Below are 26,922 nucleotides of genomic sequence, written 5' to 3'. Positions count from 1 at the left end.
GGTCTCAGGGAGTCACTACAGTGGGAAGAGTTGTGGTCACCAGGTTAATACAAATTCTGGTTTGTTGCCAGTGCTGAGCCTGAGGCTACTCAGCAAAAGCCTCAGTGCACACCAAAGGCAGTTGCCACCAGCCTGGGGTCTGTCAGATTCTGATAGTTTTCCAAGAAACAGTGCAATGCAGGTGGGGCTGGCCGCTCACAAGTACCTCTAGCATTGGGGGCATTGAGTGGAGTGGGGTCCCAGTGAGTCAGCAGGGCAGAGCTGCAAAGTTCACCAGACCAATGAGATTCATATTTGGCCATAAGTTTAGGGAACAGGCTCATCACAGGAATGATGGCGCCTGCCTGTCAGCTGCACTGGAAGAAGATTCCTCACAGGGAAAATGCTAATTGTCCTCCAGCCCTCCTCCTGCAGCCACACAACTCAGTCTGCTCCCTCCGTATGTCTCCGACAACTCCTGAACTCACCGTACCTATGCTGGAACACAGGGTGAGTGCCTGCGAGTGAGTGTGCACAGGCCCTTTAAGAGGACGCCTGGGTTTCCTGCCACCTTCTATCTCACCCGGATGGTCGGAATCCCCACTGTTTTTCACAACCAGATATTGTGGGGGATCTTCTTCCTGGCACCAGTACTCTGGGCTGGGGAGGCCGTTATGGGGCTGGGGTCCCTTGCTCCTCTGGAGGGGAATCTTTGCGGCTGATATATCTCTCCCAGTTCTCAACTGTCACATGAAGATTTTAAGTTAGTTAGTTTCGCATCTCTGCCCCCCAACAGTCTCAACATGGCTTCTTCTTTACATCCTTAGTTATAAAACTTCTGTTCACTCAGATGTCAGATGGTTCTTCAGATTCATTGTTCTATAATTTAGTTGTAATTTTAATTTGTTCACGGAAGGAAGCAGCCACAGTGTTTATCTACTCTACCATCTTGGATCTCCTCCTGTTGACTCATTTTAAATGGAAAGTGACCTGGTGTTCCAGAAGAAAGTTATATTTTTAAAAATATGAGCCCAAGGGGGCCTTCCCGGTGGCTCTGGCGGTTCGAACTCCATGTTCCTAACTCCGAAGGCTGCCAGTTTGATTCCCACATGGGCAAGTGGGCTCTCAACCACAAAGTTGCCGGTTCAACTCCTCGAGTCTTGCAAGGGATAGTGGGCTCCGCCCCCTGCAACTAAGATTGAACATAGCACCTTGAGCTGAGCTGCCTCCCGGATGGCTCAGTTGGTTGGAGCAGGGGCTCTCAACCACAAGGTTGCCAGTTGAATTCTTCAAGTCCCGCAAGGGATGGTGGGCAGCGCCCCCTGCAACTAAGATTGAACACAGCACCTTGAGCTGAGCTGCCGCTGAGCTCCCATATGGCTCAGTTGGTTGGAGCGCATCCGCTCAACCACAAGGATGTGGGGAGCCATGATTTCTTGTTTATTCTGTAACCTTGCAGACTGGCTCAGTTTTAGCTCTTAAGGCGTTGTCTCTGCTTATACCTGGAGGGTGCTTGTAAGCTGCTAAGGAATGGGGTGGGAACGGCCAGTTCCCGGACACAGATCACTGATGATTATCAGGGTAATTGGTGGGCTTTGTCCTTGAGATAATGACTTTGGGAGAGTTTCAGTGAGTCTGTAGTTCATATGTAAAAGTTGCAAATTTTACTTTCAATGAGGAAATGCTCACTCGTGATTGTTAAGCTGCACGTACACAGGTGGTATATATTGGCAAAGGAAAGTAAACTCTGCGCTTCAGGATCACTGAAGACCGGCCGCATCATCAATTGTGTGAGGGTCTCTTTTTCATTCCCACTCCCCTTGTCAGGAACTGTTCGACTCGTAACGGCTGGTCCGCTACACAAGGATGCCGGTTCGACTCCTGCAAGGGATGGTGGGCTGTGCCCCCTGCAACTAGCAACGGCGACTGGACCTGGAGCTGAGCTGCGCCTGACACAACTAAGACTGAAAGGACAACAACTTGAAGCTGAACGGCACCCTCCACAACTAAGATTGAAAGGACAACAACTTGACTTGGAAAAAAAGGCCTGGAAGTACACACTGTTCCCCAATAAAGTCCTGTTCCCCTTCCCCAATAAAAAAGAAAAAATCTTTAAAAAAAAAAAAAAAAAGTAGATCACTTAAAAAAAAAAAATGAGCCCAAGGAAAATCATGGTTTTGATAATCAAATTTTTTATAGCTCTTCAGCTCCTGAAGAGAGATCTATATTATGGAAATTAGGAAGACAGGGTTTTGGGAGGTAGGTTAGAATGTATATACAAAATCCAAATGATTGATGAGATTATTTAAGAGGCGGATCAATTGTATTATCAAAACTAGAAATAACGGACCATAATTATACATATTCTTAATAAAGGAATCATGGAAAGGACAGTATATTTTCCTGAAGTCAGACAGGATAATACCTAAATAATCTCAAGTCTTTTAATATTCCAATTAGATAATATATAATCTTTTCTCAACACCCATTCCAATATTTTGAAGCTTCTGCTATCCTAACAAAGTTCCGTCTCAGGTTCCTACAATCTCTTTTTGTTTCTTTGTAACTGTTTTGCTTCTATTAATCTCAATTCCTCAAAATCCAAGTTACTCAGTAGACTTTAATTAGGTTGTCATGATTTGTTAAGAACTGCTTTCAACTTTCTCAAAAGGATCTTTTGTTTTAAGGAAAACACAAACCAACAAATCAAGAAATTTCAAAGAAATATTACCCGTTTTTCACTTTTGGGATTAAGGCATCAAACCCAAAATTTCTGCAGATTCATAACAACAATAGTTTTTAGGCTCTACAGAAGGGTTGGCAAACTACAGACACTTCTTGTTTTTATTAATAAAGTTTTATTGGAACACAGACACATCCATTTGTCTGTGTACTGTCAATGGCTGCTTTTATGTTAAAATGACAAGAGTTACATAGTTCAGATAGACTGTGTGGCTCACGATGCCAAAAATATTTACTATCTGGCTCTACTCTACAAAGTCTGCCAATGCCTAGAGCAAAACTTTTGTTTTGAGGAAATAAGCTTTTCCCACCAAAAAACAAAATATAAAATTTCATTCTATTTAAGACAAAGAGATTTACCAATTTACTGAAATCAGCTCTATTTCTAAAGCCTGAGTAACATACAATTAGGTATAAAATTCTGCTTATAGAAATGAAAAAACTTGTCTGAAGGTAATTCTAATTTTTCATTCACCCTGATTGTTCACCATTAAAAAAATAAACTGAAAAAACAGAAAAACAATATTTGACAAAGGATTGGTTCCAAGAATATATATAAAGAACTTCTACAACTCAATAATACAAAGACAAATAATTCAATTGAAAAATAAATGGGCAAAAGATCTGAACAAAACTTGACAAAGAAAGATATACTAATGACCAATAAGCATATGAAAAAGTGCCAAACGCCATCAGCCATCAGGGAAATGTAAATTAATACCAGAGATATACTACTATTCACATACCAGAATGGGTAAAATTAAAAAGACTACATATAATAATGGTTGGTGGGGGTATGGAGCAACCAGAATTTTCATACATTATAGGAAGGAGTGTAAAATGGAACTCTGGGGAAAAGTGTGGTAGGGTATATATATATATATATATCCCTGTATCCATATATCCATAAAATGACTTGTCTAAGAATGGCCATAGCAGCTTTATTACAATTGACAGAAACTAAGTAAGTCATGAGTCAAATTTACAAATTTGTTTTATATATCCCTCAAAAGCCAGTATAAAAACACACCCAAGTCTCCACAGTTCTTTCTCATCCCATGGTTAAAAAAACAAAACAAAAAATCCCACTAATTTTATTGCTTTATTATGTAAATACTAGTTTGAATTTTGAATTTTATTTTCATAAAAGTCGAAATTAACTTACAGCTACAGAGTTTAAAAAAAAATTTACCAAGTAGCATGTTAGCACATACCTACTGTGATGTTACCCATCTTGTTTTCTAATGTTATATTACCTGCAAAAGAGAGAAAAAGACAATTTTATATACATGGGATAATCTAGAAAAGAACTGTGTTATATGTTATCCTAAAACATGGCTGGATATCTACAATGTTATTTAATAACATTGTTACTGTTGTTGGCCATTTTTCTCAGTATCACACATCAATCAGAAATTTAGTGGCAATTCTGAAATAAATAGCTTTAGGCATCTATACAAACTCTCTTCCTCCACTCCACCTTAAGTTTTTATAGCATAACTATACAACATACCACCATACATTCTGGGAAACAGAAGAAAAATGATAGTTCTAAAATCCAAAAGTGAAAAAATTACTTAAATGCATTGATTACGCATTTTCAACCTAAATATCACTGTATTTACCAGACCACACAAGGCCAAGTTTTGAACCAGTAGTACTAAAATAATCCATAGGAAAACCAGTTAATTACTATTATTTTTCAGGCCGGTATGCCATGTCTGTATGTTAGATTAAAATGGTTTCTGTGCCAAGAGTTAGAGGTTTGAAGTAGGAATAATGAATACATTGAACTATGACTAACAAAGAAAAAAGCTTCAAAGGTTTCCACCTTCCAATGAAAATATATTTTCCAGGACAATATGAGATATTGCAACCCTTCTTTCTGGTCCTCTACTTCCAATACCAAAAATAGGATTTTTCTTCATATGTGTGTTTGTAAGTACAATTACATTTACTGCACTGAAAGTGCAAGCAATATTACCTCTTGTACAATAATTCCAAAACTTTACTAAATAGTAAAGAAATAACTTTTATCTCAAAATTAATCTGTGGTAAGTGAACTCATTTATTTCATTTCATGCATCTTATAAATACCAACATGTACTAGTACCTGGAATAAACCAAAAAGGCACGTGATTCTTTGTCCAATAGTCAGATGTGCTTCGATTGCAACAATCTCTCTAAAAGATTTATATTCCATAATACTTCAGGTAAGTATATGAGCAACAGGTACATTTGTGTAGGAACAAAACTTGGTTTGTGGGAAGTTAAGCTCATAAAATTATTTTCAAGTGTCAGTAAGTTACAAGGTTGTAAAGAAACTGTTAAATGTGTTATATACATATTATTTCATTGGTGTGTTCTCGACTTTGTCTTCTAATTTTCAAACCCAGTAAATGCAGATTCACCATCACATACAAATAGTGGCCAAAGGTCATATAGTTGCTAAGATGGCTTCCAATGATCCCTGCCTCTCAGTCCTTGTATAATTTCCTCCCCCCATGTGTAGACTGGATCTAATGATTTGCTTTTAACAAAGAAAATAGGGCAAAAGTGGTGGGATGTTACTTTTAAGATTAGGTTACAAAAGGATTCTGGCTTCCTGCTGGCCCTCTTTTGCTTTGATGGAAACCAGCTAGACATGTCACCTGCCCTATGACAGGCCTATTAGCAAGGAACTCGAAGAGGCCTCCACGCAGCAGGATCTGAACTGAATCCGGCCAACAACCACGCAGGTGAGCTAGGAAGCAGATTCTCCCTTGGGTGAACCTTCAAATGAGCCCACAGTCCCAGCAGACACCTTAGTTACAGCCTAAAGAAGAATCTTGAGACAGAGGATCCAGTTAAGCTGCACCCAGATTCCTGACCCACCCAAACTGTAAGACAATAAATATTTGTTGTTTTCACCTGCTAAGTTTTGGGGGTAATTTGTTACACAGGAAGAGGTAACTGGCATAGATTTTGGAAGCTGGAAGTGGGATGCTGCGATAATAAATACCTAAAAATGTGGGAGTAGCTTTGGAACTTGACAGTGGGCAGAGGTTGAGCATGTTAGGATGGTTTAAATTGCCTTGAACAGACCATTAGTATGCTTTCCATGAGGGCTTAAAAGGAAGTGAAGAAAAAAGGTTTTGTAAATTGGAGGAAGGAGGAGATTTGTTAAGTACCGTGTTTCCCCGAAAATAAGACCTAGCAGGATAATCAGCTCTAATGCGTCTTTTGGAGCAAAAATTAATATATAAGACCTGGTCTTATATTATAATTCAGGGCACTGCCAGAACTTGGCCTAACAATGGAACTGAGGGGGGTGACTGTAAACCTTTCGTTAAGACCACAGAAAGATCAAGGGTCACAGCTCATAGTACATTTTAATCAGTTATACAAAAAGTCCTTTAAAAAGGTTAAGGTATGTCTCACAGATCTTCTCAATCAAACAATAGGCCCCCTAGAAAGTTGGGAGGCATTGTACCTCAATATATCTGCAGAAGCCCATATTTTCAAGATTCTTGGGTGTGGCTTTTGTCCATTGGAATAAACCCCAATGTGATTCACAGGAGACTAACAAAATTTTCTAAAGAATTACATCAGCAAACACACTGCTAAGTTAGACTGAAAAGGGTAGTGACAGTACAAAGTGAAAAGAGACCACTGGTCCCACAAAATTCTACGATAGGAAGTAGACTGAAAAAACTACGCAGCTGCAAATGCATGCTACATTTCATGAAAAAGGAAGGATGACTCAGAGGGAGGAACCAAGAGCTCAGAGTGTGAAGCTTAGAACCTTAAAGAATTATTCCCAGGCCTTGAGCTCTAATCAAGGAACCTCCAACATTTGCCCACCCGAACTGCAAAATCACTATGAACCAACGACTCCTTTGTGCCTCTCCTTTTCCCCCTTAACTGGAAAGTCTATAGCAATTATCTTATGCTTATTTCACCATTGCACGATGGGTGTGTAGGTGGTCTGAGTGTGGGTTAGGGGGGCGGCTAGATAATACCTCTTTAGTTCACAGGTCTTCGGGTTCAGAGGGACTACACAGGCACACCTCGGAGATACCCCACGTCCAGTTCCTGACCACCACAATAAAGTGAATATTGCAATAAAGCGAGTTGTAATCTTTTTGCTGATAGAGGGCTTGCCTTATATTTACAAAACATGCAACATTTGTGGAGCACAATAAAGTGAGGACTGGACTTGAGGAGTTCTACTTAAGCAACTACACCTGAGGAGCCTCGTCTACACTGGATCTGATTTTGATGTAGAGATTCTGAACTCTGAGGTGATGTATAACGGGATGAGACTTTTGGGATCTTTGGAAGGGAGAGTACTTTGCATATGGGAGGGACATGAATTATTGGGGGGGGAGGGGACAGAGGACAGACCAGTCATCCCAAACCTTATAGGTTATCTGGGGAGATGCACACATGAAAAGTTAAAAGTTAGTATTTATTAATAATTATACTTTAACATTGCAAGTTAACAGTATGAATTAGGTGCCACAGTCACTCAGAGGAAAGAGACTAAAATGACCTGATATGCACAGGAAGAACAGTCATATTGGAGATATCACCAGAGTTGAAACATTGAATAAAATTTGAATATGCTGAGATAGAAGGATTTTCTGGGAAAAAGAATTACATAAACAAAGACAAAAAGGCAGACCTATACATGTCCTGTTTAAAACATGCAGATCAGTTAGGCAAGTCTATGAGAACAAGGATCCCATCTTATTTAGCATTATATTTTGAGGGCTTAGCACAGTGCCCAGTACGTAATAGTAAACACTATTATTTTTTGAACAAATGTTCAAATTTAGTTTGGAAAAAGCAATCTGTAGCAGAACCATGGAGTGCTAGTCTACTGACATTATCCTACACTGAAGGAGTCAGTGAAGAATTTCAAGATGGATAACAATACACGAAAACCATGCTTTCGGACAATTAACCTAGTGTGAGACAGAGGATGCTTCCACTCAGAATTCTCTTCATTGCTTCCACTTTCTGAACACTTCAAAAGCAAGATGAAGCAGATCCCTAACAATTGTGATTTTAGCTATTAGTAAGGAATTATGACATAGTTTCACAGTCAGTCATTTCAATAGTGAGTCTGGTCACCCACTCAGCAAGGCAGAGGAACTTTATTACCTTATACTAGTCTTTGTGAATGAAGTAAAAACTTATTATTTTTAAATGAAAATATGGTCTTTCTTAAAGAGCATATCATTGGTATTCATGATGAAAGTAAAGCAATCTCAAGGAAGTAATGGTTTTTAGAGCCATAAAATAGAAGATTTAAATTCATTAAAGAATGAGGACTACTTCATATTATAATGGCACCTATAGTCTCAGACTGTCTCTCTCTTAAATGTTAGAGTTCAGTAAAGTGAAAGCATGATAGAACAAGAAAACTATGAAAATAAGAAATATTTGTAAATATTAACAATATTTCAAAATATTTGTCAATGCTAAAGGATTTTTAAAGCAATAAACAAAAAACGTATTTCCAAATCGTACTAAAATTTTTAGAAAGTCTCTACCTAAACAGGAATATCCCAGTCATTAGAATATACAAAATGGACCTCTTACTTCAAAATACTTTGTAGAATATTTAAAAGTACACAAATCAACCAAACGGGCATTACTAACACAATTTTCTATATTTTGGTTTTACCGATTTCATCTCCAATCACTGAAAACAATAAAGAAATCCACTATTTTAGAGGAGATGATCTTTGTAAAAGCCGTCTTTCCAATAAAGCAGAGGCCACATAGTCTGTAATAACTACGTGTGCTTAATCTACTCTCAAGTTACACAACTTTTCCACAAACCCCAGTGTTTGAGAAAATATATAGTTTTACTTAGCTAGCAACTCTTAATTCTAGCATGGTCAGAGGGAAAAATAAGATATCGATTTAAAGATAAATATTAGTTTATTTTTCTTCACTAAAAGAAATGTGATTATGGTTAAAACAGCACACATACTCTCACAATCCAAACACAGCAATCAAATATCTTTAAAGGTTAAATCCTTTTGTGTTTTTTTTTTTGTTTTTTTTTTTGTTTTTTTTTTGTTTTTTGTGGGGGAAAGAGGGGCAAGAAGGGAGGAACTTGCTATTTGCAAGCCACAGTGCTAAACGCTAAGAATATAGAGATGACTAAAACAGGATCTTTGCTCTTGAGGAGTTTATAACTAAGCAGGAATTTACGGGTCAGTGGAAGGCCAGAGATGAAGAGAGGATGCTTTCGCTGAGTTATGAAAGATTACTAAAACTCAATGAGATAAAGAAAGCTGAGAGAAGCATTTTAGGAAGACTATAAACAATAATCAGTAGCATCAAAGGCTCTGATCAAGGACTCAGAAGTATAAAACAGGTAAGAATGTATAAAGGAAAAAGTAAGAGATGATGTAATTCTGGAAAAAGCACAGGGTCAGAAGAGGGAAGTGGTAAATTAGCCAGATCACTGAGGTAAGAAGAAAAGGTTTGAGGAAGAGAATACCATGTTCGACGTGCATTTCTAATAAACAACCATAGCTTTAGCGAGGAGCATAGATTTGAAGAAGGCAAGACTGGAAGCAAAGTTATTGAGTTGAGGCAAGAGATGGCAAGAATCTGAAATAGAACAGTAGAAATTAGAAAGAAAGAGATGGGATAAATTGAAGAAATATTTAGGTGACAAAACTGACCTAACCCTGGTGACTGATTAGATGTGGGAGGCAAGAGAGAGGAAGTTAGTACAGTTACACCTCATTTTATTGTGCTTTGCTTTATTGTGCTTCACAGGTTATATATATATAAATATATATTTTTTTTATTTACTACAAACTGAAGGAAGACCCTCCACTAGCAAAAAGATTATAACTCACTTTATTGTGATACTAACTTTATGATGGTGGTTTGGAAACAAACCTGCAGTATCTCTGAGGTATGCCTGTATTACTTCTAGATTTACAGCTTTGAAGTCAGATACATAGCAATTATCAGAAATTGCAAGTGGAAATAAAAATGGAGGAACACATTATGGATGGGGTTGGGGGGACCTGGAAAAGTAGGTGAAAAGAAGTTAGAAATGTTGAGTTTGAGATCCCTGTAATGATCCAAATGGCTATGTCTACCAAGCTGATGGATGTATAAGTTGGAAGTCAGGGCTAGAGTTATAGATGTGAATCATTAGAATACAAGGGGTAGTTAAGACACAAATGTGAATAAGATGCCCAAGGAAAAGAAAGAAGGGAAAGAACAATGAAATATGGATGAAATCCTGGAGAATACAAAGAGGGTGGAAAAATAAGGAACTCATAGAAGTTTGAGAAAGAGCAATTATAAGATCCTTGCATGACAAAGACTATCAGTGCCCACTAATATTCGTGTGCTTTTCTCCTTCCTTAGAACACTGCTAAACTCTGTATCTCAGCCTCTTTTAATTACATAAAGTCACTTGAAAATATCCTATTAATAGCTAAAAATATATGACAGAAGCAATGTATGCAGTTCTAGGCTTGGTTTCTGAAACTTCGTGCATGATCCTCTATGATCTCTCTTCCTTTCGTGGAAGCTTGGAAGCCACACACTGAAGATGGCACCACCTTTATAGAAGGAGCCACGTCCCTCCAAGGAGCGGAGCCAAGTCCAAACACTGCATTTAGTATCACATGTCTAAATCCCAGGGAAAAAAAAAATCTATGCTCTCTGTACAACAAAGGAAGCTGTAATTCCTTTCTATTATTTCATTTAAAAATGTCTTATGTCCAGATTCAATATTAACATAACATTATCATGTCAAAATGATAATCAAACCAAAACTTCACAATGGACTTAAGAATACCAGAATTTGAACAAAGCATTTTCCCAATAAAACCTTCTTTCTTTTAAAATTTTATATTATTTCTGACTTTCTAAATTCACAAGGCAGATTTATAAATTCACCAGTCACTACACAACCTTCTTAAAGCAAACTGTGACATTTCTTTATGAAATTCTCAGTGCTATCAAAGTTATCAACTGTGTTTGTATAGTTAATGTAACTACACTTCTATGAAAGTTCCTAAAATCCAAAGCAGTTATTGAAGAAAGAGTTTAAGCACGTACATATTGCTAAGTCTTTGGGGAACAAAGGACTTTTGAAGTACTAAGAAAATGAGAGAACTAATACTCAGCAATTTATTTATCAAGGTATGTTTCCCAAAAAACCTAAAATAAGACTCTAAATTATACAGGGAATCTAAATATTTAAAATGTGGTTCTATTCATTAATCACTTATTCCAAATAAGTTAAATATAAAACACTACAATAAATATCATGAGTACTCTTACATATTAAACCTAATCAATTTGTTTAAATTATGTTGTTAATAAAACCAACCCCAGCAAACCATTTCAAGGAAGCTTTTCTTTCTCTCTAAAACAATCAGGAGACGATATACATATAGGGGTCACTTTGCAAGGCCAGAAGAAACCATATTACTCCTTTCATTATCCCTTTCCTCACTACTGACCATCCTCTCAGTACTTAGCACTAATCAAGTATTAGTTTGCCATCAGGGCATAGGAACAAATAGAAAACACAAACAAATAAATTTCATGCTCTCCCTTTCACGGAAGCCTTAGAAACCACAGACTAAAGAGAGCATCTCTTTTACGGAATGAACAGAGTCCCTGAACGCCTCCATGAAGCTAAGCTGAACCTGAACATCCACATGTTGTGCCAGGTGTCACAGGCATAACACAGGACCCTGAAACTGGAGTTCACAATACAGAACAAAGCTGAAGCAGCGTATCTGTGTTGCAGTGCTGTCTGCCTAGAGGAAACATCCCTAGAGCAAGGCAGGAAGCCCTCAAAGCAAGGCTGGAATTTCTGTTGCAATCAAGAAGTTCACCATGGCTATGTACACAAATTTGTTGAACACTGTTTAAAAACATTCCCTAGAAAATCAAGGAACTTGGATCAAATCCTTGCTTTTCCACTAATTAACGTTTAATTGAGAGCAAACAATTAGATTTCTAAATTTTGTTTTCTTTATGTGTAAACATCCAATTGTCCCTTAGGTGAAAGGGGCTGGCCCACTTACATATTCAACACATTTGCTTTCAAACAACCACCCATCCACCTCTGACACCAGGGCTCCAAACTCATGTATCTGGTAAATCTATCAAAAGACAGTGACTATCATATCTGTGGTATAACTGGCTTTGTACAACATCTGTATGTTGGGTTTTTAAAAATCTACCTGAAAAAAAAAATCAGTTTAAGCCTTAAGAAAAAAGAAGCCAAACAAAATAAATCTTGAACAGGAAGGTCTTAAAATGTATATATTCTCCACGTTTATTTTCTGTAAGTCAGCTATTTAGAAGTAGCAACATATTTTTCCATAAAAACATGTTTTAAGATTCCCAAACTAGTTTGTTCAAATACAGCCAAACTGTATACCTCATTTGTGTTATATAACCATCACCATTTATAACAAAGAATTCACTAGAATATATATTCAGAGTTGCAGCTTGGAATGATCCTTGGGATATATCTCTCCCTGTTAAAATCCCAATAGCTAGAACATAGGGAATTGCTTTCACCAGCATGACTCTAATCTTCTCACATACTAGCATGCAGGGCTAGAACACAGCCTGTGCTTCTATACCCAGACCATCTCCAAATCCCAAACTCCAAACTCTAGTAGCAGGCTCATCTCCCTTAGAACAAGGATGGAAACAGAGGTGGTATGGAAGGGGAGACAAGAAATGGGCTTATCTGAAGGGTGATTTTAAAAAGTAAAGAGGCACTAATGAGTGACTAAGAAATGAGATTTCTTTCTTTTCTCTCTTTTATATACTTACTGCCACTGAAAAATCAGAGTGAGGGCGAAACCAGCGTGAGGGTTGAACAACATGGAAACTTTTCTACAATGGCAACTGGATCAAATTTTCCCTTCCCCTTCTCTCTGCTGTACTCATATTATAAATAAGGAAGATGACATTCAATCCTTCCACTAAACTGTAAGTTCTCTCAGAATAGGTATCATCTCTTGCTCAATTTTGTATCCTTGGTGCCTGAAAATCTGGCACAAAGTAGGCGGTCAATAAATGTGTAGAAAGAATCAATAAATACAAGTGTAGTGAATGCTGTGATTTATGATCCAGAATCCCCTTTGTAACTGTGAAGGGCTTATTTGGGAGTACTGCTGGCAAACAGCCTTCAGCTGCCAGCCCTCTTAAGGAATTGTCTCAAATGAAGAGAACCATTTCGGCCCAAGATCATACTCCTCCTGGGCCAGTTTGCATCTAATGATTGGGGATATAAAGGTCCAGCACCCCTCACCTGAACTTGAGACAATTCTGAGGACCATCCCAGCTTCAGAGCTCCCTCTTGGGGGTGTTCAAACTGAGTCCAACTACTCTCATGGAAGTTGGACTTCCGTCCATTGCATGGGATTGGTCCCAAAAGGCCTCCCTAGTAAATTTGTTGCACTTTAATTTCCATCTCAGAGTCTGCTTTCAAGAAACCCAACCTGAGACAATAGTCCAAAAGAGCATCTAGGTCTGACTCAGATTTAAACTGCTCAAGGAAAGGTATTGGACTTCATATTAAAAGTCAGTAAACATAAAAGGCTTTACAAAAGCCAAGGAATGAACTCTTCTTAAATCATTATTAAACTTACTGTGGAGACATTGATTATTAAAATTATATAGATTTCAAGTGTACATTTCTATAATACATCATCTATACACTGCATTGTGTTCACCACCCAAAGTCAGTTCTTCCATCATATATTGACCCCCTTTTTGCACTTCTACCACCCCCCCCCAACCTCTTACCCTCTGGGAACCACTAAATTGTTGTCTGTGTCTATGATTTTTTGTTTGTCTTGTTTGTTTCTTTCAGTTTTATATGCCACAAGTCATGTGGTTCTCAACTTTTTCTGACTTATTTTGCTTAGCATGATACTCTCAAGATCCATCCATGTTGTCACAAATGGCAGTATTTCATCTTTTCTTATGGCGAAGTAATATTCCATCATATATTTATATATATATATACACATACATATACATATATGTGATATATGTATATATATATGTATATATACATATATCACATCTTCTTTATCCAATCATCTATCGAGGGACACTTGGGTTGTCTCCATGTCTTGGCCACTGTGAATAAAGCTACAGTGAACACAGGGATACATATATCTTTACAGATAAATGTTTTCTAATATTCTGGGTAGATACCCAGAAGAGAGATTGCTGGGTTGTATGGTAATTCTATTCTTAATTTTTTTGAGGAACTTCCATACGGTTTTCCATAGTGGCTGTACTAATTTACATTCCCACCAGCAATGTATAAGTGTTCCCTTTTCTCCAGATCTTCGCTAACACGTTATTACTTGTCTTGTTAATAGCCAATCTAACAGGTATGAGGTGGTATCTCATTGTGGTTTTGATTTGCACTTCCCTCATAACTATTGAAGTTGAGCATCTTTTCATGTATCTGTTGGCCGTTTGTGTGTCTTCTTGGGAGAAGTGCCAGTTCAGGAACTCTGCCCATTTTTAAATTGGATTGTTTATTTGTTGTTGAATACAAGTTTATATAGTTTGGATATTGGCTCCTTATCAGAGAGGTATTGTTTGCAAATATCTTTTCCCATTCGGTTGGTTGCCTCTTTGTTTTGTTGATGGTTTCTTTTGGTGTGGAGAAGTTTTTAGTGTGATACAGTCCCATTCATTATTTTTGCTTTTACTTCCTTTCACTTTGAGGTCATATTCATAAAATCCTCTCTGAACCCAAGGTTCATAAGTTTAATACCTATGCTTTCTTCTATGTCATCTATTGTTTCAGGTTTTATGTTTATGTGTTTGATCCATTTTGAGTTAATTTTGCTATATGGTGACAGATAGCAGTCTAGTTTCATTCTTTTGCATGTGGCTTTCCAATTTTCTCAGCACCTTTAAAGAGGCTTTCTTTTCTCCAGTGTATAGTTTTTACTCCTTTGTTGAAAATTATCTGCCCATATATATGTGGGTTTATTTCTGGATTCTCAATTCTATTCCATTACTCTTTGTGTCTGCTTTTTTGGCCAATAACATGCTGTTTTGATTATTATGGCTTTGCACTATAAATTGAAGTCAAGGAGTGTGATACCTCCAGCCTTATTCTTTTTTCTTAGGATTCCTTTGGCTATTCAGGATCTTTTTTGATTCCACACAAATCTGATGATTTTTTTTTTGTTCTTTTTTTAAAAAATTCCATTGGGGCACTCTCTGAGTTCTCCTCCGGATCTTGTTGCAAACGGGACCTATAACCCATCAAAGAAATTTTCGCTCACCACACAGAATAGCGGGGAGATTCGTGGATTACTTGAAGCTAAGAAATACTTGAAGGTACGCTAATTGGGCGAGCAAGGAAAGGAAAAAGAGGAGCGGTGTGAGAGCGCCCGGCCGGCAGCGGCGGGAGAGCCCAGCCCCCAACGGAGCCTCAGCTGGCGGGGGCGAAAACTGAAAACCGCTGTGCCGGGCACGCACAGGATCCCAGGACGGAGCGGAGAGCGCGGGGACCAGGAGGTGGGCTCTTTCCCTGCGTCCCACGGCTGATTTCTCCCACCGGGAAACCGGCCAGGGCGCCCTACTGTGAACAAGGAGCACAGACTCCATACCTGGGCCCCCCCCCCCGCCCTGCTCTTCCAATCATACCCCGCCCTTCCAGAGACTGGGACTGGAAACCGCGGTGGAGCCCCGCTGTGCCAGGCACGCACGGGAGCCCAAGGCGGAGCGGAGAGCGCAGAGACCGGGAGGCGGGCTCTTTCCCTGCGTCCCACGGCTGATTTCTCCCGCCGGGAGGGCCCTAGCGCAGACAAAGAACATAGCCTCCATACCTGGGCCCCTCCCCCGCCCCGCTCTTCCAATCCTACTCCGCCCTTCCAGAGACTTAAACCGGCCCCTGAACCGAGGAGTGGTATCTAAGGCTCAGGCTTTGGGAAGCCTGACGGGCAGCCCTGACCCAGGCAGACTGGGTAGTGTGCGTGATTTTGGCTGCGCTAGGAGAGAAGAGACGCCTCCACCCCCAGCCACCACCTTTTCTGGCCTGCGGGAAGAGGGCGACGCGCGGCTGGGCTGGGAGAGTGAAGACCCCTCCATCCCCAGCCCCCACCCTTCCTGGCTTGCCTAGGGTGGGGTGGGTGCAGCTGCAGAGACACACCTGGAGATCAGCAGTGAGGCAGGCGCAGCTCTGGGCTTTCAGCAGATCAGAAATCTCCCGCCCGCACTCACACACACACACTGAAGAGGTGCCTTAAGACTCAAGAGTACTGGACACGGATCTGGTGGTGCCACTCTCAGTGTGCATATGTGCAGGCAAGGGCAGAAACTGCACTGACATTGTAAAAACTATCATCCAGACCCCTCAGGCCCAAGCATTTAAGTCTGCAGTCCCAAAGTCTCTCTGGGCACCAGGTGACCGGCTCTGCCTGCGCAATAAGCAGGGGGCTCTTTGGTACAGCAGAGGACAACCTGGACATTGCTTGGTGGGCTTAGGCCGAGACTGTCGCTGCTTTTTGTATTGCTTTGTTTTGTTTTGTTTTGCTTTGTCTTTATATCTTTGATATCTTTGCCTCTGTCGAGTGGGGGTTATCAGGTGGTTTTGCATGTGAACGTATTTGATATTTTTCTTTGTTGTTGTTGTTGCTGTTGTGCTTGGTGATTTGCTTTGTTCTGAAACTGCCCTGCCGGGGCACAGCTTGTGAGGCACGGTCAGCAGATCAGAAATCTCCCGCCCGCACCCATACACACACACTGAAGAAGTGCCCTAGGACTCTGGAGCTCTGGACAAAGGGCTGGTGGTGCTACTCTCGGTGTGCATACGTGCGGACAAGGGCAGAAGCTGCACTGACTTTGTGGAGACTATCATCCAGACCCCTCAGGCCCACGCATTTAAGTCTGCAGTCCCAAAGTCTCTCTGGGCACCAGGTGACCGGCTCTGCCTGCGCAATAAGCAGGGGGCTCTTTGGTACAGCAGAGGACAACCTGGTCATTTCTTGGTGGGCTCAGGCCGAGACGGTCGCTGCTTTTTGTTTTGCTTTGTTTTGCTTTGCTTGGTTTGGTTTTGCTTTGTCTTGTATCTTTGATATCTTTGCCTGTGTCGAGCGGGGGTTATCGGCTGTTTTTTTTGTTTTGTTTTGTTTTGTTTTTTTTGGCATGTGAATGTACTTGATTTTTTTTTTCTTCTTTGCTGTTGTCGTTGCTGCTGTGCTTGGTGATTTGCCTTGTTCTGGGACTTCCCTGCCGGGGCCCAGCTTGGGTGGCATGGGACTCGGCATATCCGGGGGCCAACTCCAGACCAAATCGGAGTGCAGCCGGGTTTGACCTGCAGGTCACACACCTAGAGGGGGTTCTCTGCAGGCTCTGGAGCCCATAGAGGCCAAATCACATTGGGGTGGTCAACCCTCACGCAGCAGAGTGCCCTGCGGGGGGCAGAGCCAAGTCTCACGGCGGGTCAGCCCAGGAGTTGACCCCACCTGCTCACTAGCGGGAAGCAATTAAAGATCTTCTTGAACGGGACAGTGTACACAACACAAGACTCACCTTTGGAGCACACGCAGAGGAGGACGACGTGGTGCGAGTCAAATATAAAGGACACATACTACATAAGATAACCTAGCAAGAACTAAGAACTCTAGGGGATCTACCTAATATATCAAAATAAACACAGTCAGCCAGAATGGGGAAACAAAGATACACGTCCCAAATAAAAGAACAGAAGAAGCCTCCACAACTGGAACCAAATGAAGCAGACGTAACCAACCTCTCAGAGACAGAGTTCAGAACACTGGTGATAAGAATGTTTAAGGAGCTTAGAGAAGACATAAAGAAGGATGTAGAAATCATAACGAACGAGCTTAGAGAAAACATAAAGAAGGATGTAGAAATCATAACAAACGAGCTTAGAGAAAACATAAAGAAGGATGTAGAAATCATAACGAAAAACCAGTTGGAACTAAAGAACACAATTACCGAAATTAAGAACTCACTTGAAGGAATTACCAGCAGGCTAGATGAAGCAGAGGATCAAATCAGCGACTTAGAAGACAAGGTAGCAGAGATCACCCAAACGGAACAACAGAAAGAAAAAAGAATAAAAAACAATGAGGATGGCCTAAGAGACCTCTGGGATAACATCAAGCGCAACAACATGCGCATCATAGGAATACCAGAAGGTGAAGAGAGCAAGCAAGGGATTGAGAACATATTTGAAGTAATAATGTCTGAAAACTTCCCCAACCTGATGAAGGAAACCAACATACAAGTCCAGGAAGTGCAGAGAGTTCCAACCAGGATTAACCCAAACAGGTCCACACCAAGACACATTATAGTTAAAATGGCAAAGCTTAAAGACAAAGAGAGAATCCTAAAAGCAGCAAGAGAAAGACGGAGGGTTACATATAAGGGAACTCCCATAAGACTATCAAATGATTTTTCTACAGAAACATTGAAGGCCAGGAGGGAGTGGCAGGAGATACTTAAAGTGATGGAAAACAAAGGCCTACAACCTAGATTGCTTTATCCAGCAAGGCTATCATTTAAAGTTGATGGAGAGATAAAGAGCTTTCCAGAAAAAAATAAGCTAAAGGAATTTATCACCACGAAGCCAGCATTGCAAGAAATACTAAAAGGACTTCTGTAAATAGAAGAAAGATCAAAACAACCTAACTACAAATTTAAAAATGGCAATATCTATGTACCTATCAATAATCACTTTAAATGTAAATGGATTAAATGCTCCAATCAAGAGACATAGGGTGGCTGACTGGATAAGACAGCAAGACCCTTGTATATGCTGTATACAAGAGACTCACCTCAGAACAAAAGACACACACAGGCTGAAAGTGAAGGGTTGGAGTAAGATATTTCATGCAAATGGAAACGAGAAAAAAGCTGGAGTTGCAATACTTGTATCTGACAAAATAGACTTTAAAATGAAGAACATACTAAAAGATAAAGATGGGCACTATATAATAATAAAGGGATCGATCCGACAAGAGGACATAACCCTAGTAAACATCTATGCACCCAATATAGGAGCACCTAAATATATAAAACAGGTATTGACTGACATAAAGGCAGAGATCAACAGTAACACTATTATAGTCGGGGACTTCAACACACCTCTGACCACAAGGGACAGGTCTTCCAGACAGAAAATCAATATGGAAACAACAGCCTTAAATGATACATTGGACCACTTGGATTTAATCGATATTTTCAGAACATTTCACCCCAATGCTGCAAAATACACCTTTTTCTCAAGCGCACATGGAACATTTTCCAAGATAGATCATACGTTAGGCCACAAAACAAGTCTTGATAAATTTAAGAAAATTGAAATCGTACCAATTGTCTTCTCTGATCACAATGCTATGAAATTAGAAATGAACTACAGGAAAAAAACTGGAAGACACACCAATTCATGGAGGCTGAATAACTTATTACTAAATAATGAATGGGTCAAGCAGGAGATCAAGGAGGAAATCAAAAGATATCTCGAGATAAACGAAAATGAAAACACGACGACCCAAAATCTATGGGATGCCGCGAAAGCAGTCCTAAGAGGGAAATTCATAGCTTTGCAGGCCTACCTAAAGAAACAAGAAACATCACTAATCAACAGTTTATCTTCACATTTAAGGGATTTGGAAAAAGAACAGCAAAATAAGCCCAAAGAGAACACAAGGAAGGAGATAATAAAGATCAGAGCAGAAATAAATGAAATAGAAACCAGAAAAAAAATACAAAAGATCAATGAATCCAAGAGTTGGTTCTTAGAGAAGATAAACAAAATCGACAAACCTTTAGCCAGACTCATTAAAAAAAAGAGAGAGAGGACCCAAATTAATAAAATCAGAAATGAAAGAGGAGAAGTGACAACGGACACTGCAGAAATACAAAGAGTTTTAAGAAGTTACTATGAGCAACTATATGCCAACAAATTTGACAATTTGGAAGAAATGGACAATTTTCTAGAGGCGTACAACCTTCCAAGGCTAACTCAAGAAGAAACAGAAAACCTGAATAGACTGATTACCACCACGGAAATTGAATCAGTAATCAACAGTCTCCCAACAAACAAAAGCCCTGGACCAGATGGCTTTACAGGTGAATTTTACAAAGCGTTCAAAAAAGAATTATCACCAATTCTCCTCAAGCTCTTCCAAAAAATCCAGAAGGAGGGAAGACTCCCAAACACTTTTTACGAAGCCACTATCACCCTGATCCCAAAATCAGACAGAGACACCACAAAAAAAGAAAACTACAGGCCGATATCTTTAATGAACATAGATGCAAAAATCCTCAACAAAATATTAGCAAACAGAATTCAGCAATACATTAAAAAGATCATTCACCACGATCAAGTGGGATTCATCCCTGGTATGCAGGGGTGGTTCAACATCCGCAAATCTATTAATGTGATACACCACATTAACAAAATGAAAAATAAAAATCACATGATCATATCAATAGATGCAGAAAAAGCATTTGATAAAATCCAACAGCCATTTATGATAAAAACCCTTAAGAAAGTGGGAATAGAGGGATCTTATCTCAACATAATAAAGGCCATATATGACAAACCCACAGCTAACATCATACTCAATGGGGAAAAGCTAAAACCATTCCCCCTAAGATCAGGAACAAGGCAAGGATGCCTACTATCTACGCTTCTATTCAACATAGTTCTGGAAGTTCTTGCCACAGCAATCAGACAAGAAAAAGAAATAAAAGGCATCCAGATTGGTAAGGAGGAAGTAAAGTTATCATTGTATGCAGATGATATGATACTATATATAGAGAACCCTAAAGACTCCACCAAGAAGCTATTAGAGCTGATAGATGAATTTAGTAAAGTAGCAGGATACAAAATTAATATTCAGAAATCAGTTGCATTTGTATATACTAATAATAAAACATCAGAAGGAGAAATTAAAAAAACAATCCCATTTACAATCGCTCCAAAGACTATAAAATACCTGGGAATAAATTTAACCAAAGAAGTAAAAGATCTATACTCAGAAAATTATAAGACACTGAAGAAAGGAATGAAGGAAGATATAAATAGATGGAAACACATATCATGTTCATGGATAGGAAGAATTAATATAGTTAAAATGTCCATACTGCCTAAGGCAATATACATATTCAATGCAATTCCTATCAAACTGCCAGCGTCGTTTTTCACAGAAATAGAACATATAATCCTAAAATTTATATGGGACCATAAAAGACCCCGAATAGCAAAGGCAATCTTGAGAAATAAGAACAAAGTGGGAGGTATAACAATACCTGACTTCAAATTATACTACAAGGCTACAGTAATCAAAACAGCATGGTACTGGCATAAAAACAGACACATAGATCAATGGAACAGAATAGAGAGTCCAGAAATAAATCCACGCCTATATGGCCATTTAATCTACGACAATGGAAGCAAGAATGTACGATGGAGTAATGACAGTCTATTCAATAAATGGTGCTGGGAAACCTGGACAGACACATGCAAAAAAATGAAGTTGGACCACCTCCTTACACCATATATAAAAATAAATTCAAAATGGCTTAAAGACTTAAATGTAAGATCTGAAACCATAAAATACCTAGAAGAAAATATAGGAAGAAACTTCTCAGACATTACCCGGAGTAAGATTTTTACTGATATATACCCTCGCTCGAGGGAACTAAGAGAAAAAATAAACATGTGGGATTATATCAAACTAAAAAGTTTTTTCACAGCAAAGGAAACCATCAATAAAACAAGAAGGGATCCTACTGAATGGGAAAAGATATTTGCCAATGATATATCTGATAAGGGATTAATATCACAAATCTATGGAAAACTGACTCAACTCAACTCCAAAAAAACAAACGATCCAATTAAAAAATGGGCAGAGGACTTGAAGAGACATTTTTCTAAAAAGGGCATACAGATGGCAAACAGACATATGAAGAAATGCTCAACCTCACTAACCATCAGAGAAATGCAAATAAAAACCACAATGAGATACCACCTCACCCCAGTCAAAATGGCTATCATCAATAAATCAACAAAAAACAAGTGCTGGCGCGGATGTGGAGAAAAGGGAACGCTTGTGCACTGTTGGTGGGATTGCAGACTGGTGCAGCCGCTATGGAAAACAGTATGGAGGTATCTCAAAAATCTGAAAATGGAACTACCTTATGATCCAGTAATTCCACTCCTAGGTATCTATCCGGAGAAATCCAAAACTCCAATTCAAAAATCTTTATGCACTCCTATGTTTATTGCAGCACTATACACAATAGCTAAGACATGGAAACAACCAAAATGCCCATCGGTAGATGACTGGATAAAGAAACTGTGGTACATTTATACAATGGAGTATTACGCAGCCATAAAGAAGAAAGAAATCTTACCATTTGCAACAACATGGATGGATCTAGAGAACATTATGTTAAGTGAAATAAGTCAGACAGAGAAAGATAAGTACCATATGATCTCACTTATTTGTGGATTCTAAAGAAAAGAATAAGTGAATGAACTAATCAGAAACAGTTTGGGAGACAATGAGGAAAAACTGAGGGTTGCTAGATGGGCGGGAGGGGTGGGGGGTGGGGGGGAGGGTGAGGGGATTGGAGGGCAGTCGGTGACCACAGGATGGCCACGGGGATTGAAAATTAATCTGGGGAACGTAATTTGGTGGTTACCAGAGCGTAAGGGGGTTGGGGGGTGGGGGATGAGGGTGAGGGGGATCAAATGTATGGTGATGGAAGGGGAGCTGACTCTGGGTGGTGAACACACAGTGTGATTTATGGATGATGTGATACAGAATTGCACACCTGAAATCTATGTAATTTCACTAACAATTGTCACCCCGATAAATTAAAAAAAAAAAAAAAATTCCATTGGGATTTTGAATGGGATTGCATTAAACTTGTATGTTGCCTTAGGTAGTAATATGACAATTTTAACTATGTTGATTCTTCCAACCCATGAACATGGAATATCTTCCCATTTGTTTGTGTCTTCTTCAATTCCTTTTACTAATGTCTTATAGTTTTCAGTGTGTAGGTCTGTATAAACTTTGTTAAGATTATTCCTAGGATCTTATTCTTTTTGTTGGAATTGCAAAAGGAATTGTTTTTTCATTTCTTTTTCTGAAATGTCATTGTTAGTATATTGGAAAGCAATGAATTTTTGTACATTGATTTTGTATCCTACAGATTTACTGTATTTGTTTACTGTTTCTAATAGTTATTTTGTGAAGTCTTTAGGGTTTTCCATACAAAGAATCATGTCATCTGCAAAAAGTTACAATTTAAATTCTTCATTCCCAATTTGGATGACTTCCTCTTGGCTGATTGCTCTAGCTAGGACTTCCAGGACTACGTTGAATAACACTGGTGAAAGAGGGCATTGTCTTATTCCTGATCTTGGAGGAAAATCTTTCAGTATTTCACCATAAGTATGACATTAGCTGAGGGTCTGTAGCATATGGCCTTTATTATGTGAAGGTCTGTTCCTTCTATACCATTTTACTGTTTTAATCATAAATGGATGTTGTATCTTATCAAATGCTTTTTCTGCTTTTATTGATTGATCATAATTTTTATCCTTTATTTTGTTTACGTGGTGTATCACACTGATTGATTTGCATATGCTAAACCACCCTTGTGTCCCTGGAATAAACCCCACTTGATCGTGATATATAATCTTTTTAATGTGTTGTTGTATTCGATTTGCTAGTATTTTGTTTAGGTTTACTGCATCTGTATTCATCAGAGATACTGGTCTGTAATTTTCTTTTCTTGCGTTATCCTTACCAGGTTTGGATATCAGGGTAATGTTGGCCACATAAAATGAGTTAGGAAGTATTGCTTCTTCTTCAAATTTTTGGAGAGTATGAGGAGGACAGGTATAAAATCATATTTGAATGTTTGGTAGAATTCACTAGTGAAGCCATCTGGTCTTGGGGACCGTTGCTTTTGGGAAGGTTTTGGATGATTGTTTCAATTTCCTTACTGTTGATCGATCTATTTAGATTTTCCAGTTCTCCGTGATTCAGTCTAGGAAGGTTTATATGGTTCTAAGAACTTCTAGGTTATTGAATTTGTTAGAATATAGTCCTTCACAGTAGTCTTATATGATCCTTTGTATTTCGGTGGTATCCGTCGTAACTTCTCTTTCATTTCTGATTTTACTTGTGTCTTTTTTTCCTTAGTGAGTGTAGCCAAGGGTTTGTCAGTTTTATTAATCTTTTCAAACAACCAGGTCTTTGTTGCATAATTTTTCCTATTGTCTTTTTGTTCTCTATTTCATTTAATTTGCTCTAATTTTTATTATTTCCTTACATCTGCTGACTTTGGGTTCCAGTTGTTCTTTTTGTAGTTCTTTAAGATGTAATGCTAGGTTGTTTATTTGGGATTTTTCTTGTTTCTGAATAGACCTATAATGATATAAATTTCCCTCTTAACACCACTTTCACAGTATCCCAATAATTTTGATATGATGCATTTTCATTCTCGTTTGATTTTATGTATCTTTTGATCTCTCCTTTTATTTCTTCTTTGACCCAGTCATTCTCCAGTAGAATGTTGTTTAATTTTCACGCATTTGTGGGTTTTCCCTCTTTCTTTTTGCAGTTTATCTCCAATTTCACGTATTGTGGTCTGAGAATATGCTTGATATGATTTCAATATTCTTAAATTTGTTGAGGCTAGTTTTGTGTCCCAACATATGGTCTATCCTTGAAAATGCTCCATGTGCACTAGAAAAAAATGTATAGCATGGTGCTCTAGACTGAACAATTATAAGTATCAATTATGTCCATTTGGTTAATGTGTCATTTAAGGATATTTACTTATTGATTTTCTATTTGGATGATCTATTCCTAGCTGACAATGGCATATTAGGTCCCCTATTGTAATTGCGTTTTTGTCAATTTCTCCCTTTAGTTCTGTTAGTAGTTGCTTTATATATTTTGGTGCTCCTTGATTGGGAGCATATATATTGATGAGTGCTATGTTTTCTTGGTGTATTGTCCCCTTTATCATTATAAAATGTCCATCTTTGCCTCGTTACCTTTTTTATCTTGAAGTCTGTTTTGTCATGTATAAATATAACTACACTCACTTTTCTCTAGATGCCACTTGCTTGGAGTATCATTTTCCACCCTTTCACTTTGAGTCTATATTTGTCCTTGTAGCTGAGATGTGTCTCTTGAAGGCAGCGTATGACTGGGTTTTGCTTTTTGACTGGGTTTTCCAATCTGCTACTCTGTGCCTTTTTATTGGTGAGTTCAGTCCATTTACATTTAGGGTAATTACTGATATATGAGGATTTCCTATAACCATTTTATCTTTTGTTTTCTGATAGCTCAGTGTCTCCATTGTTTCTTTGCCTTTGTGTTTCTGTTATTTTAGTTTGGTGGTATTCTATGATTTTTTTCCCGTTTCGTTTTTTTTTATGTTATGTATTCCATTCTGGATTTTTTTTTTTTTTGAGTAGTTACCATTAAGTTCATGAAAAAGAAAATTTCGTACTATGTTTCCCTGAAAATAAGACCTAGCCAGACAATCAGCTCAAATGCATCTTTTGGAGCAAAAATTAATATAAGACCCAGTTTTATTTTACTATAATGTAAGGCTAAATTTTATATAATATAATGTAATGTAATGTAATGTAATATAATACCAGGTATAATATAATACCAGGTCTTATATTAATTTTTGCTCCAAAAGATGCATTTGAGCTGATTGTCTGGATAGGTCTTATTTTTGAGGAAACACGATATATACAGTAGCCCTTTTTCTTCAGCATGCTTCTTAACTGCATTCCTCTTTGCAAATTCAAAACTTCACCATCTTCCCCTTTCATGTTTTTTGTCGTCACAAATTATCCCGATTTATGCTGTGAGTTCACTTGAGTTGTGGTAGCAAATTGTCTTCTTCACTCTCTCTTTTTGTTTTTATTTCCTTTACCCTTTATGTTATGTTTAAGTATGTAGTACTCTATTCTGTGTAGGGGTTGTCATTTCCTGCTTCTGTCTGTTTGTTAGTCATCTTACTCATAGTTTTATTTCCTTTTGTCTTTTTGTTCCAGGTAGAATAACCTCCTTCAGTATTTCCTGTAATGCAGGCATTGTAGTGGAAAATTCCCTCAGCTTTGTATATCTGGAAAGGTCTTTATTCCTCCTTCATATCTAAAGGATAACTTTGCTGGATATATTATTCTTGGCTGGTAATTTCTCTCTTTCAATAGTTTGAATATTTGATTCCACTCCCTCCTAACAAGTTAGTATTAACACACATAAAACATTTTAGTCCATATAGTATCACTGAGTTTCTATAATTAGATTCCACACAAATGTTTCATTAATTTATTCAATCCTTAACTTTCTTATCATAACATAAAAGCAACCACTCAAAACCCATCTTTATTTTTAACACTGCTTTTATTTCATTGTGGTTTCCTCTGAATATCTCCTGCATATATTTCCTTGTTTGTTTCCTTTTATAAGGAAATGCATTAAAAATGCATAGAATTATTATTACTTGCATGTGTAACAGCCTAATATTCAATTTCTTGCCAAAATAAAATTCATAGCTCATAGGTCATTTTATTTTATGAGTTTTTTAAAAGATGGTTAGTCTGCAATTAATTATTTAGAGGGCCAGCTTCCTAATGGCAGATCTTTCAACTACAGATAAACAGTCACCTCCTAAAATTGGTATTACGTGGAAAGTCTGAGACATATTAGGCATTTTTCATCTTACCATGAACACTTCCTAATGTAATATCCCCAGCAGCAGAAGATAGAAATGACGATTCTGTATAAAGATACTTGGCTTTCAGCAAACCATCTTCAGTAGATATATTAACAGCACTTCCTTGCAGTTTGTCTACAGTCACAGTCTAGTAAGAGAAAGACTCAAATCAGTTCATTATAAAACAAAGACTGGTAAAAAGTCAAAATGGTACCTACAGAATTTGTAGGCAACTTCATAAAAGTTACTATCCTGCACAGAATCACTTTAGTGACTTTTGACTGCCTAACTCTATCTGTTAGACGATTGTGAGCAACAGTGTATTCTCTGTAGAATGTGGAACAGACCCATTATATTCCTTCATTTACTTAGATCTTCTTTAATTTCTGTTAATAATGTTTTATATTTTCTGTGTAG

The 26,922-nt window shown here is 38.3% G+C and overlaps 1 protein-coding gene across 5 annotated transcripts in view; it reads right to left on the bottom strand.

The window, feature by feature from the left end:
- FAM185A (family with sequence similarity 185 member A) overlaps window positions 1–26,922 on the bottom strand; it is a 103,368-nt gene that overhangs the window by 64,659 nt on the left and 11,787 nt on the right. For all 5 annotated transcript variants that reach the window (XM_033088872.1, XM_033088871.1, XM_033088874.1 and 2 more), the window contains exons 4-5: window positions 26,515–26,653; window positions 3,936–3,977 (exon numbers count right to left, since the gene is read on the bottom strand). In XM_033088872.1, the coding sequence (XP_032944763.1) occupies window positions 3,936–3,977; window positions 26,515–26,653 (181 nt within the window). The remainder of the gene's footprint in view (window positions 1–3,935; window positions 3,978–26,514; window positions 26,654–26,922) is intronic.

This window comes from Rhinolophus ferrumequinum, chromosome 20, assembly GCF_004115265.2.
Source record: "Rhinolophus ferrumequinum isolate MPI-CBG mRhiFer1 chromosome 20, mRhiFer1_v1.p, whole genome shotgun sequence".
Lineage (NCBI taxonomy): Eukaryota > Metazoa > Chordata > Mammalia > Chiroptera > Rhinolophidae > Rhinolophus > Rhinolophus ferrumequinum.
This window is presented reverse-complemented; position numbering and strand designations above follow the sequence as displayed.